General features: G+C 48.7%; 1 protein-coding gene across 2 annotated transcripts in view; it reads left to right on the top strand.

Annotated features, from left to right (window-relative positions):
- The window catches only part of LOC107108871 (guanylate-binding protein 1-like), a 56,469-nt gene extending 46,225 nt beyond the window's left edge, over positions 1-10,244 (top strand). For both annotated transcript variants that reach the window (XM_015409407.1, XM_015409406.1), the window contains exons 5-11: positions 343-545; positions 4,561-4,803; positions 5,596-5,876; positions 6,361-6,573; positions 7,789-7,891; positions 8,309-8,502; positions 9,008-10,244. In XM_015409407.1, coding sequence (XP_015264893.1) covers positions 343-545; positions 4,561-4,803; positions 5,596-5,876; positions 6,361-6,573; positions 7,789-7,891; positions 8,309-8,502; positions 9,008-9,232 — 1,462 coding nt within the window. In that variant the 3' untranslated portion in view covers positions 9,233-10,244. The remainder of the gene's footprint in view (positions 1-342; positions 546-4,560; positions 4,804-5,595; positions 5,877-6,360; positions 6,574-7,788; positions 7,892-8,308; positions 8,503-9,007) is intronic.
- Positions 10,245-12,997: the final 2,753 nt, after the last annotated feature.

Raw genomic sequence — 12,997 nt, 5'->3', positions numbered from 1 at the left:
AACAGTCCACTGGAGCCTGAGCGGTGGGTGTTGCCTTCTGACACACTTCCAGTGATGTCAGGGGGTGTGGCATATGCAAATAAGTTATGCTAATGAGTTATGCTAATGAGCGCCTGCACCTCTTTTTCTACAAAATGACCCCTGGGTGCTATCATCTTTCATGTCTGGACAGGCCGTGATATGCAGCTCTGAAGTAGGAGTGAAGGCCCTTCTCTAAAGGACAGGTCTAACAAAAGTTAGTTATAACTTATGAGGCAGAAGTGAAGGCACATTTCCAAGAGATGGGTCTCCCCCTTTAATGAAAGCCGGGGTTCCTGGTATTTTCCTGAGCCAGGCTGACAGTTACGTGACAGAACTGACTGAGCGTATCAAATCCAAATCTTCGCCTCAGGAGAACTCGGAGGAACTGGAAGATTCTGCCGAGTATGTCCGCTTCTTCCCAACGTTCATCTGGGCCTTGAGGGATTTCACTTTGCAGCTGGAACTGAACGGGCGGCCCTGCACTGAGGACGAATATCTGGAGAATGCCTTGAAGCTTAAGAAAGGTACTGACCACAGCAGTGTGGTGAGGCTCATTGTAGCATCTGCGGACCACAACCTGGGCCAAACCTGGCCTCCAAGTTGCTTAACCCAGCAGGCTTTTCTTTTTTGGGGGGCGGGGGGAGCTGTAGTACATAACGCCATGACATCCCTTCCAGTCACATAACGGGGAGTGATGTCACATATCACTAGATGCTGTAGCTTCTTTTGGGAGGGTCAGGTAGACCACTGCAGCAACACATGATGTCACTTCTGGTTGTGTGCCCAGAAGTGATGGTGCCCCAGTGTTATTTTTGCCTCCACAATTCCTCCTGCTGCTGCACTAGGCAGTGGAGGCAGGGGGCAAGAGTGGGAAACCTGTTCCCCGGGGAGCCGGTTTGGTGTAGTGGTTAGGAGTGGCAAAGAGTCTTTCTAGCAAGATTGACAAGAGTAGCAGCAATCAGGAAAATAGGAGCCCACTTGCATATACAGATACTCCTCTCCCTTGGGCCACTTGGCAGTCAGTTGTGATGGGTGGTGAGCTCACAGTCTCATCTCGAAGTGGCTCTTTATGCTCACTAGGGGCATGGGCTAAAGGGTGCGGTGCTGGATGCTGCACTTTGTTCTACTGCTGAGTAGGCTGCAGAGTTTTAAGGAGAACAAAATCAACCACCCATTCACCAGGTTAGATTTATGAACCAAACCGGTCTATGAAGCACCTACACTAGCAGCAGCAAATAATCAAAAGCATACAAAACACGTCATCTTTATTGGGATTTTTGGTTAATATTGCAGAGTTTTGCCCAGTCATTACTTCCGAGTTTTGTCATCGAAGTGTGATACTGAGTGCAGTAAAAAAATCTCCCAAGAAGTATATTGGGGGGGAAAGGTAAACTTATAAAGTAGATCCAGTTGGCATTCAGGTTGCAGTCAAAGGAAAAGAAAGAAGCTTAATCTAAAGAGTACTTTCCCTATCTCAAATGGCCAGCTTGTCTGGCACCATGTGTGTGGGAGTATGAGGGGATTGTATCTACAGGGAAGGCCTAAAGAGGAATTCGTCTCCATGGAAGGCCATGTGCAGCAAGTGAGAGGACAAAGCAACAGAGAGAAAGAGAGAGAGGAGGGGTCAGAGGGCAGCTCCCACGTTAAGACAAAGAGAAGCATCCCGTTCAAGGAGATAACACCTATATTCTCTTAGGGTGCGTTCAGATGGACAGCTAATCCCACCATTATGCCGGCTCAAATTTGATCCCGATCTTTTTAATCCATCCTCGCACGACCAGACATCCCCCGGGGGAATCACCTTACCGCTCACTGCTTCCGCTGTGGATTGTCTAGACGGCGTCCACTGAAGGAGGCATGCACAGTGGGTGTTGTTGTTTTTTTAAAAAAAACTTTCTGCGCATGCGCATAGGCATGATATTGGGGTTTTGTTTATCTGCGCATGCGCAGAATCAAGATTTTTTAAAAAATGGTGCCTGTTCGGGATGGTCTGACATCAGACCATCCCGAACGGGCGTAATTTTTAATTGCGCACTGGAACGATCAGACGGGGAAAAGTCCGTAAGTGGCCTGTCATAACCGAAAACTAAGTAGTATCTTTTTAGTACGGCTCCGAGGTGTGGCAAAACGGGATGCTCACAGAAGATGGACATTTCCCAGATGTTGATGTCTGGACATTACATGTAAATCCATGTGGCACCCGTGCCTCGCGTGGATCTATAGAGCCGTCTGAACGCACCCTTAGAGTGAAGTAGCACCCCCACAGACACACTGTTCAGGCATGCTGAGTTGCTCAATCTAACAATCATTACCTCAACTAGGGGAATTATGGATCCCAGCTGAAGCTATAGAATGGCCAGCTGATCACTTCAGAGGCAAAGAATGTATTTGGTCTCCTCAGGGATGGCAAGGAGGAAGCTTCCCATGTACGACGGTGCTTCGCTTTGCCCCTGCTGCAGTTTGAGAGCGTCAAAAACAAGCTTGTTCCTTGGGATGCTGTCTTCCTTTCTGGCTTTCTCTCTCCCTGCATTGCTCTGAGCTGCTGTTGTCGGGATGGCCTGCTTTTAAAGCAGAATGTTTCTATTGCTTTCAACTGAGAGGTCAAAAGTTGAGCGGCAACATCTCCTTGCACCTGTCTTTTCTGCATGTGTTGTGACCACATCTTGTCTGAGAGGAGCATAGTTCCACGTATACAAGGCTTTAGCGGTCCCTAATCACTTCTGCTTCATCTTCCTGCACGCTGTCTTTACGTGTTGCTTCGAGCAGCAGTTTGTGTTTTGTAATGACTTTGTGAGAGCCGTCCCTCAGCTTTCCGGACGTTAATTCAAAAAGATCCTCCTAGAAGCCTTGGCTAGCTTAACCACAGATCACTTCACTTCACTTTTCTCTTGTTTCCAGATAACTTACCGGAGTGTCATTCAGCAACTAGCTCTGTCCAGACTGTAACTGCAACTTTAGCCAATTCCCTTTCTGATACGTGGGCCTTTTAACAACTGGAAATGTTCCTTTTTGCCAGCTGCAGCCTCTGAGGCTTGAAATCCTTATCCACGTTCTGACATTGGCCTGGGGGGGAGGTTGTTCTCAGGCCCCAAATTTAGGGGTTCTCATATTATATAGGAAACAACCTAAGTAAAAAAAAAAGGATAAGTTATTGAATATATGGTACAAGGGTCTCCAACCTTTTTGAGACTGCAGGCACTGAGAGCTAGTTTGGTGTAGTGGTTAGGAACGTGGACTTTAATCTGGGAGAACCGGGTTTGATTCCCCACTCCTCCACATGCAGCTGCTAGTGTGACCTTGGGTCAGTCACAAGTTCTTTCAGAGCTGTTCTCCCAGAAGCAGTTCTCTCAGAGCCCTCTCTGCCCTACCTACCTCACAGGATGTCTGTTGTGAGGAGGGAAAGGAGATTGTAAGATGCTCTGAGACTCCTTCGGACAGTGAAGGGTGGGGTATAAATCCAATCTCTTCTTCTTCTTTGGAATTCTGACATAGGGTGATGGGTACCACCACAAAATGGCTGCCGTGGGCACTCAAGGCAACCACAAAATGGCTGTCACAAGAGTAGGGTTGCCAGGACCCAGTGAGGGTTCCCCCAGTTTTCGGGCCTTCTGTCCACCGCCAGCCAACTGGCCGGGGAAACCCAACCCCCAAACAGCCACGTCGGGGAAATTGCGTAGCGACGCAATTTGAGGGCAAAACTCTATGGTTTTAATCCAGTTTTACCATAGAGTTTTGCCCAGAAACCAGAGTGTCACTGCGCGACATCCCCAATGTTATAATGTCACTTCCATGTGACATCATTGTGTTGGGGACATCCCAGAATGCTTCCCAAATCTCAGTGCTGGCGCGATGAGGGGACCTGGCAGGCCTAAGGCAGAGCCGACTCCAAAATATCAGGGAGTGAGGTCAGGCATAACTTTTCAACATTTCAGGCAGTAGTTTAACAAGATGCTTTTCACAATGAACATATTCATTTAAAGATATTTTCTGGCCTGCACACAGTTTACCTTCTGTTAATGCCAAGGATTTTTTTTAAAAAACTATGCACATCCAGCCAGTTCTCGCATGGTCAGTGAAAAGCCCTGCTGGACAAAACCTCACCCGGCCACACTCACTCTTGAAGACTACTTGGGGGGCACAAGGAAAAGGTTATGGCCGGTACCGTGGCACCACACTGGGGCCCATAGTACAGCATTTAGTCACCTGACTGGCTTCTGCTTTACCTCCCTACTTTCAGTTTGTCAAGCTTGCGGTCAGTTGAAATCTAAACATGGGTTGGAGCTGGAAACCTTTCCACTCCATTGTATTAACTTCCTGCTGCCTCAGCTTCATTTCCATGGGGTTGTGTGTTGGCTTTGCACACTATGAGTATGTGACAATGTGGGTCATCTGCCATTCTTCCCCTAAGAAAATTCGTGATGACATCATAGACTTCATCCCTTCCTGTTGCCAAAAAAACAGTTCCAGTGTCTTTGTGCTGATAGATGCCTTTCCAGAATCTCCATCTCCAACTGTTCAGCTCTGTCTTACGCCTTCTAGGTAACTCCCGTGAGGTTCAGCTCTTCAACCTGCCCCGCGAATGCATCCGGCTGTTCTTCCCCACCCGGAAATGCTTCATCTTTGAGCGCCCCACCAACCGAAAGAACCTCCATCGGCTGGAAGACATGGAGGAGAGGGAGCTGGACCCCGACTTTGTGGACCAAGCACTCCAGTTCTGTCGTCATGTCTATAAGACATCCAAGCCAAAGACCATCCCAGGAGGGCACATTGTCACTGGGCGCTGTAAGTTCTCATAGCTCAGTAGCTTTCTGACCAGCTATGATGGTGGCTTGAGGGCAATAGAAGATGCTTCCAGTCCTTTTGGTCACAAGATCCACCTTGAACCTCAACCTACAGCATGGGACCAAGTTTTATTATATCCTGAATACATATATTTCTTTCTCTAGGTCTTTCCTTCTCTCCCTTTCTGCCTTCGTATCCCCCACCCCCTCTCCAAATAAGGGCTGGAGCACACCACAACCCAGTTCTCCATCAATGACCCACTACGCAGAGTGGAGCAGAGATCAACTGCTTGTTCCCCAAGTATCAAGGCCAATTCCACTTTCTTTTCCTAGGGAGGTTTTATACTACCTGTACAGTCCTGTGAGCAACTATATGCTAAAGCAGCTGAATCTACCCCTATCCAGAGGTCATTTCGGGGGGGATCGCGGGGGATCGCAGTTCCCCCGGGTGAGGTGCGGGGGGCGGGGCACACAATGAAGCCCCGCCCCCTGCTTCCAGTCACCCCGCTTCCAGCCCTCATTCAGTCAGGAGGAGGCAGGAGAAGAGGGAGGGTAAGTTGCTTCCTCCCCGCCTCTCCCCACCCCTGCCTGCCTGGGGCCAGGGAGGGCCTTGGCGGGGCTTCCTCGCACTCCCGCCAGCCTTACAGGTCCACCGCCAGGCCCCTGATGTCAGGGAGTGTGGCATATGCTAATGAGTTATGCTAATGAGTTCCCCTAGCTCTTTTTCTACGAAATGACCCCTGCCCCTATCTAAGTGATGCCACAACCATCTCTATTGGTGTTGCCTTTGCAGTGCTAGCAAATTTGGTGGAGACCTACGTGGACATGATCCGCAGCGGGGGCGTGCCCTGCATGGAGAACGCAGTGCTGGCTCTGGCTCAGATTGAGAATTCGGCCGCCGTGCTCGAAGCCACTGGCCGCTACGTGGAGCTGATGGACCAGAAGCTGGAGCTGCCCACGGAGACCCTCCAGGACCTCTTGGGGATCCATGCGCAATGCGAGGACGAGGCCCTTCAGGTCTTCATGGCCCGTGCCTTCAAGGATGATAAGCAGGAGTTCCAGGCTGAGCTGATGGTAGGACATCTCTTGAGCTTTCACCTTCCAGCTCCATGTATCTCTGGCTGATTCTGCATTGGCTTTTCCCTCCGTTGTTTTAGCAAAACCATGTTGGAATAGAAATTCCCCTCTGCGTTGCATGCTGCTTTCACTTCCTTTGATCATTGGATTTTATGGTACCCTCTGCATTGCATGCCGCCTTCACTTCCTTTGGTCATCAGATTTTATGGTACCTTCTGCATAGGTTTATGGCCATTCAGGGGTGACTTTGCAGTCAGTGTGGCATTGGCCCGGGGTATTTGAATGTGGTTTTGAGCTGCACTTTTTCCACCCAGTTGAGAAAATGTGGAGCGAATGCTAGATGCAGAATCAACCTCTGTTTCCGAGAAAGCCAACCTGTTGCAGATTCTGCTGCGCCGGGACAGACACAGCACGCATGTGGCTTATTCCCCTGACCTCAAAACACACTTAGTGATTTGTTAACTATCCCCCCCCCCTCCAGCGAGCCCTAGATCAGAGGAAGGAGGCATACTGCCGTAAAAACGAACTGGAATCCTCCAAACACTGCAAGGTTGTGTTGATGCGGCTCTCTAAGGACCTGGAGGACAGGATCAACATGGCTTTCTACTCCCGACCTGGTGGCTATCAGGATTATTTCGATGACCTGAAGTCTGTAGCAGTGAGATACCACCAGGAACCACGGAAAGGAGTCATGGTGAGGATTTATGTTTCCTTTGAGTACTTTGGGTTTCTATTAAACTTTGGTAAGACCAACACATGAAAAGGGTCACATCATGGATTTAATTTTTTGCAATGAGCCTTTGAGTGAAAGCTTGGTTTCAGGGTTGGAGGTGTGGCCTGACCACTATCTACTCACAGCGAATGTGACTCAAACAATCCCCCTAGAGTCCCAGTGAGAAAGGTGGACTATGAATAACACAAATAAATAAATCTACAGAATCAAATCACTTAAATATGAAAGAGCGATAAGGGATAGGAGGATATGCCCATAATTCCACGAAGATGTGGTCGACTGTGTAATGAAGTTCAAACACAGCTGAATTAGAAACACTGAATACTTAAAAAAAAAAAAGGTTGTGCTCAAATTTCAACTTTTTCTCCAAGCTCAAATTTTAAAATTTTGAAACACAAATTTCAGCGGCGCACTATCAGCTTCACTGATTGTGTCTAGGTTGTGTCTAGGTAATGTATCAAGGATTGCATCTGAGCCCTGTGGGTATAGTAAAATGTACAATGGTTGCATTTTTTGAGAAGTTCTGTCTTCCAGAAAAGGAAGGACATTGACCCACTGGCCAGAATTGATCCACGCAACAGCAAACTGAAAGGCAAACAGTTCACTTGGCCTCCAATTCCTGGGTGATCAAGGGATATGTAAAAACGTAGCTGGAGAAGGAGGTAGACCCGCCTTCCCTTGCGATTGTGCCTAAGACTCTTGATGGAGGCATATGTCACGCTTAGGGCCAGAACCAACATCATGGAATTGATCTGTGAGGTTACACATTTCACTTACAAGTAACTACCCTAGAATGCTGCCCTTAGACTCTAGCTCTTAGTTTTTAATGCAAATTTTTATAAGAACCATCAGTTACCTTCTTCAAAGTAAATGCAATAACAGTCCATACTTGTCTCGTATGACCACTGTTTTGATCTGATTTGCAGGCCTTTGTGCTTCCTTAAAAGTAAAATTTAAAACTTCCGGAGATCTGGTGCTTTTGAATTGAACTCAGCAAGCGCACTGTCTGAGGGTTACACAGTACATGGCTTCCACTTGGAAGGAAAAAATAGCATATCCCATCAAACCCCTTCGATTGTGAAACTTCCTACTGTTAGCACAGGGAGGGTATTTTGGCTAGCCATCAATCGCAGCCTCTGCATAGGCTCCGTTGACTGTTGCTTCTCCACTACCCAGGCAGAGGCCGAACTGGAGCAGTTCTTCAAGGACAAGGAGGCTGTGGGTAGAGCCATCCTTCAAAGCGACGAAGCCCTCACGCAGAAAGAGAAGGAAGCCGAAGGTGAGGGGCTGGCGAAGTCGTATGCAGATGGGCTGGATTTTGATGATGCTGCATCAGAGATGTTGCTATTAGGGTGGGAGTGGCCCAAGCTCTTCTCCTTCACTGGGGGTGGGGGTGGATGGGGAGAGACCTCACCATTTGGAAAAAAAAATGTCCTTGGGAAAATTTTATTTCTTGATTTTTTCCCCCTGGGCCATCGCATCTCTTAAGTGGCACGAACCTCTGACAGGCTTTTAAAGAACTCAGCTATTGAAGAAGAGAAGGCTTTTGCTCAAGGGGAGAGGGAAGGAATGAATGAAATCCAAACAAATGGAGGCCTCTGGAGCAGGAGACGTCAAATTTCTGGTCTGGATGCATGTTAAAGGCATTCAGCTGTGTGTGCAATATCTGTAAAAGATTCTTTTCTTTCTGATGCAGAAGCCAAAGCAAGGGCCGAGGCAGCAGAGCGAGAGAGGGAGATCCAGAGGCAGAAGCAGGCTGAGTTGGAGCAGAAGCTGGAGGACCAGAGGCGAAGTCACGAAGCCAACATGGAGTACCTGAAGGAGAAGATGGAGAAGGACAGGGACAAGCTGCTGGACGAGCAGAACAAGATGATGGAGGCTAAACTCCGGGTAACTGTCACAGGAAACGCCTGTGGGTTTGTCCCCTTTGCGAAAGGCTTGGGGCAGATTGCCTCTATGGCATCATATCCATATCTGACAGCGATGCAGATTCTGCGAACTTATGCAGATCGTGAGAGGGAGGGCAGGGAGGGTTGCATCAGTGCTACGTTCTCGTCCCTTCCTTACATGCCCAGGGAAGTGCTGATCACCACTTTGGGGTCAGGAAGCAACTTTTCTCCAGGTCAGTTTGGCCAGGGATCCTGGAGGTTTTTTGTCTTCTTCTGGGCATGTAACAGCAGTCACCGGGGGTGTGTGTGGGGGAGGTATTTGTGATGACCCGGGAGGTCCCTTCCAACTGATTCTATGACCCCACTGAGCTCGCATGGCTGGTGTCACCCCGAGATCTCCAGGAATTCCCCAAGGCAGACTTGGCAGCCCTAGTTGCTCTTGAGTGAAAAAAAATCATCTCATTCCTTTGCTTGTGAGCCAATAACTTTGATGTTCTCCTTCGTAGGAGCAAAAGAAGTTGCTGGAGACCGGATTCCAGAAGCATGCTGATCAGCTAAATGAGCAGATTGGTCAGCTGAGAAAACAGAGTGAAAACGTCAAGAAGCCATCTTGGCTGTCCAATATCCTGGATGCTGCTTCACTGGGTTTGTCGCTAGTGCTTCCGGGGTTTGTCGGCAAAGCCGTCGGCAGTACCGTCGGGGTGGTTCGCAAGTTATTCAAGCGCTTGTAAGCCAATGGGAGAAGGGGCCCTGTTACCCCATTTGCACTTTCCTGGCAATATGCGCAGCACACGCTTCTTTGTTTTAGAACAACACAATGTTAAAATGTACAACGTCCTGCAGCAGGCAACTGGCAAGCAAGTTTTTGTTTTGGAATTATTATTGTTACAAAAATCACGTAACTCGTTACTACAAAATGTAGTATATTACAGCAGGAAATGCTTACATTAGGGAGTGACCAGGGCAAAAACCTCCTTTACATAGTTATAATCTAAATTTGGGGGGGAAATGCCACAGATCAATCCTGCAAAGACAGCAAATAATAAACTATCATCTAATTGGAGACAGTGGTATTATCTCAACACAATATTCATATGCAGCCAGGCCACTGTTGGATCCCTTTGACATGGGTGGTGGCAGTATTTTGCAGTCAGTGCTGTCCGTTTCACACATAAGCTAACCCTCATTTGCCACCAAGTCCATGCGCAACAGGCAGCTGCAACAGATTGTGATTCCCTGAGAAGTACAGCAGTATGATATGTGTGTTTGCTACCCCTACGCCTCACACTTTTAACCTCTTTGTTGCATCCCTTAATTCATAGTGTGTGTGTTGTTAAGATGAGCAAAGCCAGGGGTGAGAAATCTTATGCAGAGCTAGGCTGCTAATACTGTTGTAGGCTTTATACTCCTGGCATAATAGACATCAGATTAACTTCTTCCTGAGACCAAAGAAAATGGCAACACTTAATAAGCCTAAAGAGAATGAAGAACCGCTTCGCGGCTAGTTGAATAGAATGCAGAACTTGCATCTGGCGATTGTCCCCAAGATGCAGCGAGCTTTTCATTATAACCAGCTCTTCCATAACTTACAGCTACTTTGGTGCTAAATTGCTGCTGTAAAGACAGAAACTACCTCTCTGTGCAGAGTATCTTTTGCCTTGCAGTTTGTGCTTTGCTTGGCTTAGTGCAGTGATGGCGAACCTTTTAGAGACCGAGTGCCCAAACTGCGACCCAAAACCCACTTATTTATCGCAAAGTGGCAACACGGCAATTTAACCTGAATACTGAGGTTTTACTTTAGAAAAAAACAACTCCTACATTAACTTAAGATGACCCAAACAGAGTAAGGAAAGCAATCCCAAATGCTTTCATTTGCTTAAAATTATTTGGCAGAGAATTCGACACTTTAATGATGGTCTGGGCCTGGCTGAGGCGATGGCACACGTGCCCGCAGAGTTGGCTCTGAGTGCCATCTCTGGCACCCGTGTCATAGGTTCACCACCACTGGCTTAGTGTTTTTAGGTGGGTTGGTTTTTTTTTACAGTATTCAGTATTTACAGAGCTTTCTCAAACAGTATTATTTTTTATGGGGTTGATGCTCCTGATTACGTTCACATAATTGTAGCACAGTAATCTGAGGCCCAACATTTGCATTTCCAGCAAAATATGTCTCTCTGATAGGGCTGGTTTTTTCCAGGTTTTGGGGGACCGTGCACACAGACAGTGCCCAGCAGACACCCCCCCCGCCCACTACTAGGGGCTCTCTTATGCCCTTCTTTCTATCCTCACACCTGCATGCATGTCCTTCTCCCACCTGCAAGCCCACCCACCGTTCATGCTCAGTTGCCTGCAACGTCTGCCATTGTCCCCAGAAGAACCACCAGTGTGCACCACCCACGTACCTGTCCTTAATGACTTGAGCAGTTGGAAGCAGGGCTTTTTTTTGTAGAAAAAGCCCAGCAGGAACTCATTAGCATAATAAGCCACACCAAACACCAGAAACCTATTAGTATATTAGGCCACACCCCTGACAGTGCAGCTCATTAGCATATTAGGCCACACCTCTTGGCTTGCTCAGGTGCCCCGCGGCTGCGGGGAGTCTGGGCAAGCTGGCCCTTGGACAGGCCAGGGAAGGCATGGGGAGGCTTTTAAATGCCTCCCCGATCCTTCTGGGGGGGCCCGCCTGCGTCAGAGTCGTGGGGTGGGGTTTGCTCTCCAGGCCTTCCCTCTGTAGCCACACACACAGAGGTTTTGGCTGTAGTGGGAGTGGCCAACTCTGAAGCCAGCCGGAACTCCGTTCCTGTGTGTTCCTGCCTCAAAATAGCCCTGGTTGAAACCAGTGGCGGAAGAGATGTGGGTGGGAGTCGGCAGCAGTGGGCCCCACCAGAAGTCCTGGGCTGCCCCTTCTCAGGGTATGCTGGTGCTGGCTCTGCTCTCTTACGTTTCTTCCCATGCAGAGCAGATGGGACTCCTCTCAGGAATATCTGAGGGCTTTGGACTTCCCTTCTGAGCAAAGAGCCCCAGCATTCACTGCACTACAGGCCCCGTAATATTTCCCCAGTTTTCACATGGATGGCAGCTAGTTCAGCTTACCGGACTGGACAGCCTGGGTGACTGACATACCGTTTAAACCTGCGTGGTCATTTTCCCTTGTGTCTTCTTTTCCTTTGTTTTTTTTTCCCTTCTTCTTCTTGAGTGCTCAAACTGCTGTAGGAGCCCCGACCTGGATAGCCCAGGCAAGCCCGATCTCGACAGATCTCAGAAGCTAAGCAGGGCCGGCCGTGGCTAGTATTTGGATGGGAGATCTCCAAGGAATACCAGGGTCGTGATGCAGAGACAGGCAATGGCAAGCCACCTCTCTGAAACGTCCCTTGGCTCCAAGCCCCACTAGGGGTCGCCAGAAGTCAGCTTGACTTGATGACAAAAATATCTAAACTGCTGTCGGGGAAGCTCTGCTGTGGTACAACATGAGACAGGTTTTGAATGGAAGGTTCTGTCTGTTTTTCAAATAAGCGGTGCTTAAAAAAAACAAACCTCTCTGTGAGATGGTGAAGGAGGCAGGAAGCACCTCCGACATGGCATTAGTGCAAAAATCTTACAGGGGTTCCTCTAGAGTAGGCACCATTTTGGTCATGCGCGACTCCTGCACGGTGTCTATTGAGTCATTCCAGTGCCATTCTGGAAGTTCTTCCCTCGTATTACTACTGGTAGAGAAGGCCACCAACCCAGGGCAGAAATGGGGAAGGCTACCAAGAGTGACATTTCTTTGTCGCTGCAGGTGGCAGAAAGGGGCTAGCCCATCCCTAAGAAAGCTCTGAATGCCATCTTGGTACCAGATTTCAGTGCTAATTGGCTTGACGCTTACCCGCGCAATGGTAGTGCATTGTCCTTAGGACCAACAAAAATCTCAAGCGAGCTTTAGAGTTCCCCAGAGCTCTCCGTCAGGAAAAAGGACCCCTTTCTCCTGAGGACTGCAACAGTCTTCAGAGAGAATACCGGAGGTGTCGTCATAGCCAAAGACAAGCCAAGATCTCAGGCTAGTTGGAAATGTGCCATCAAATCTCAACTGGCTTATGGTGAACCCAGCAAGGAGCTTTCAAGGCAAGTAAGAAGCAGAAGTAAGTGGCTATTTCCTCTGTGAGGTGAAGCACCCCTGGCTGCCCCCCTCCTCAAGGCTTCATGTGAATAATAGCAGGCCTGGTCCATCTTGCGGGTGTTACTAATTAGTCTCCCGGCCTTATCATCCTCAAGGCCAGGGATGGAAGTGGCGTGATTAAGCTTCTTATGAGGACCTGCGGCCTGGTGGATGGGGGGGAGGAGGCTCAGGGGGCATGAGGTAATTTTCTAGAGGCTTCCCCTAAGAATGTGTTCTGATTGGATGTCATCTTCACCTGATGTTACCTGGCCAAAAACTATAATGAAGTTTAGGCAGGGTTGCCAGCCTCCAGGTGGGGCCTGGGGATCTCCCGCTTTGACAGCTGATCTCCAGCTGACAG

Source organism: Gekko japonicus, unplaced genomic scaffold, assembly GCF_001447785.1.
Source record: "Gekko japonicus isolate JY-2015 unplaced genomic scaffold, Gekko_japonicus_V1.1 scaffold745, whole genome shotgun sequence".
Taxonomy (NCBI): Eukaryota; Metazoa; Chordata; class Lepidosauria; order Squamata; family Gekkonidae; genus Gekko; species Gekko japonicus.
The sequence above is the reverse complement of the archived record's forward strand: the minus strand, read 5'-3'. Positions and strand labels throughout refer to the sequence as shown.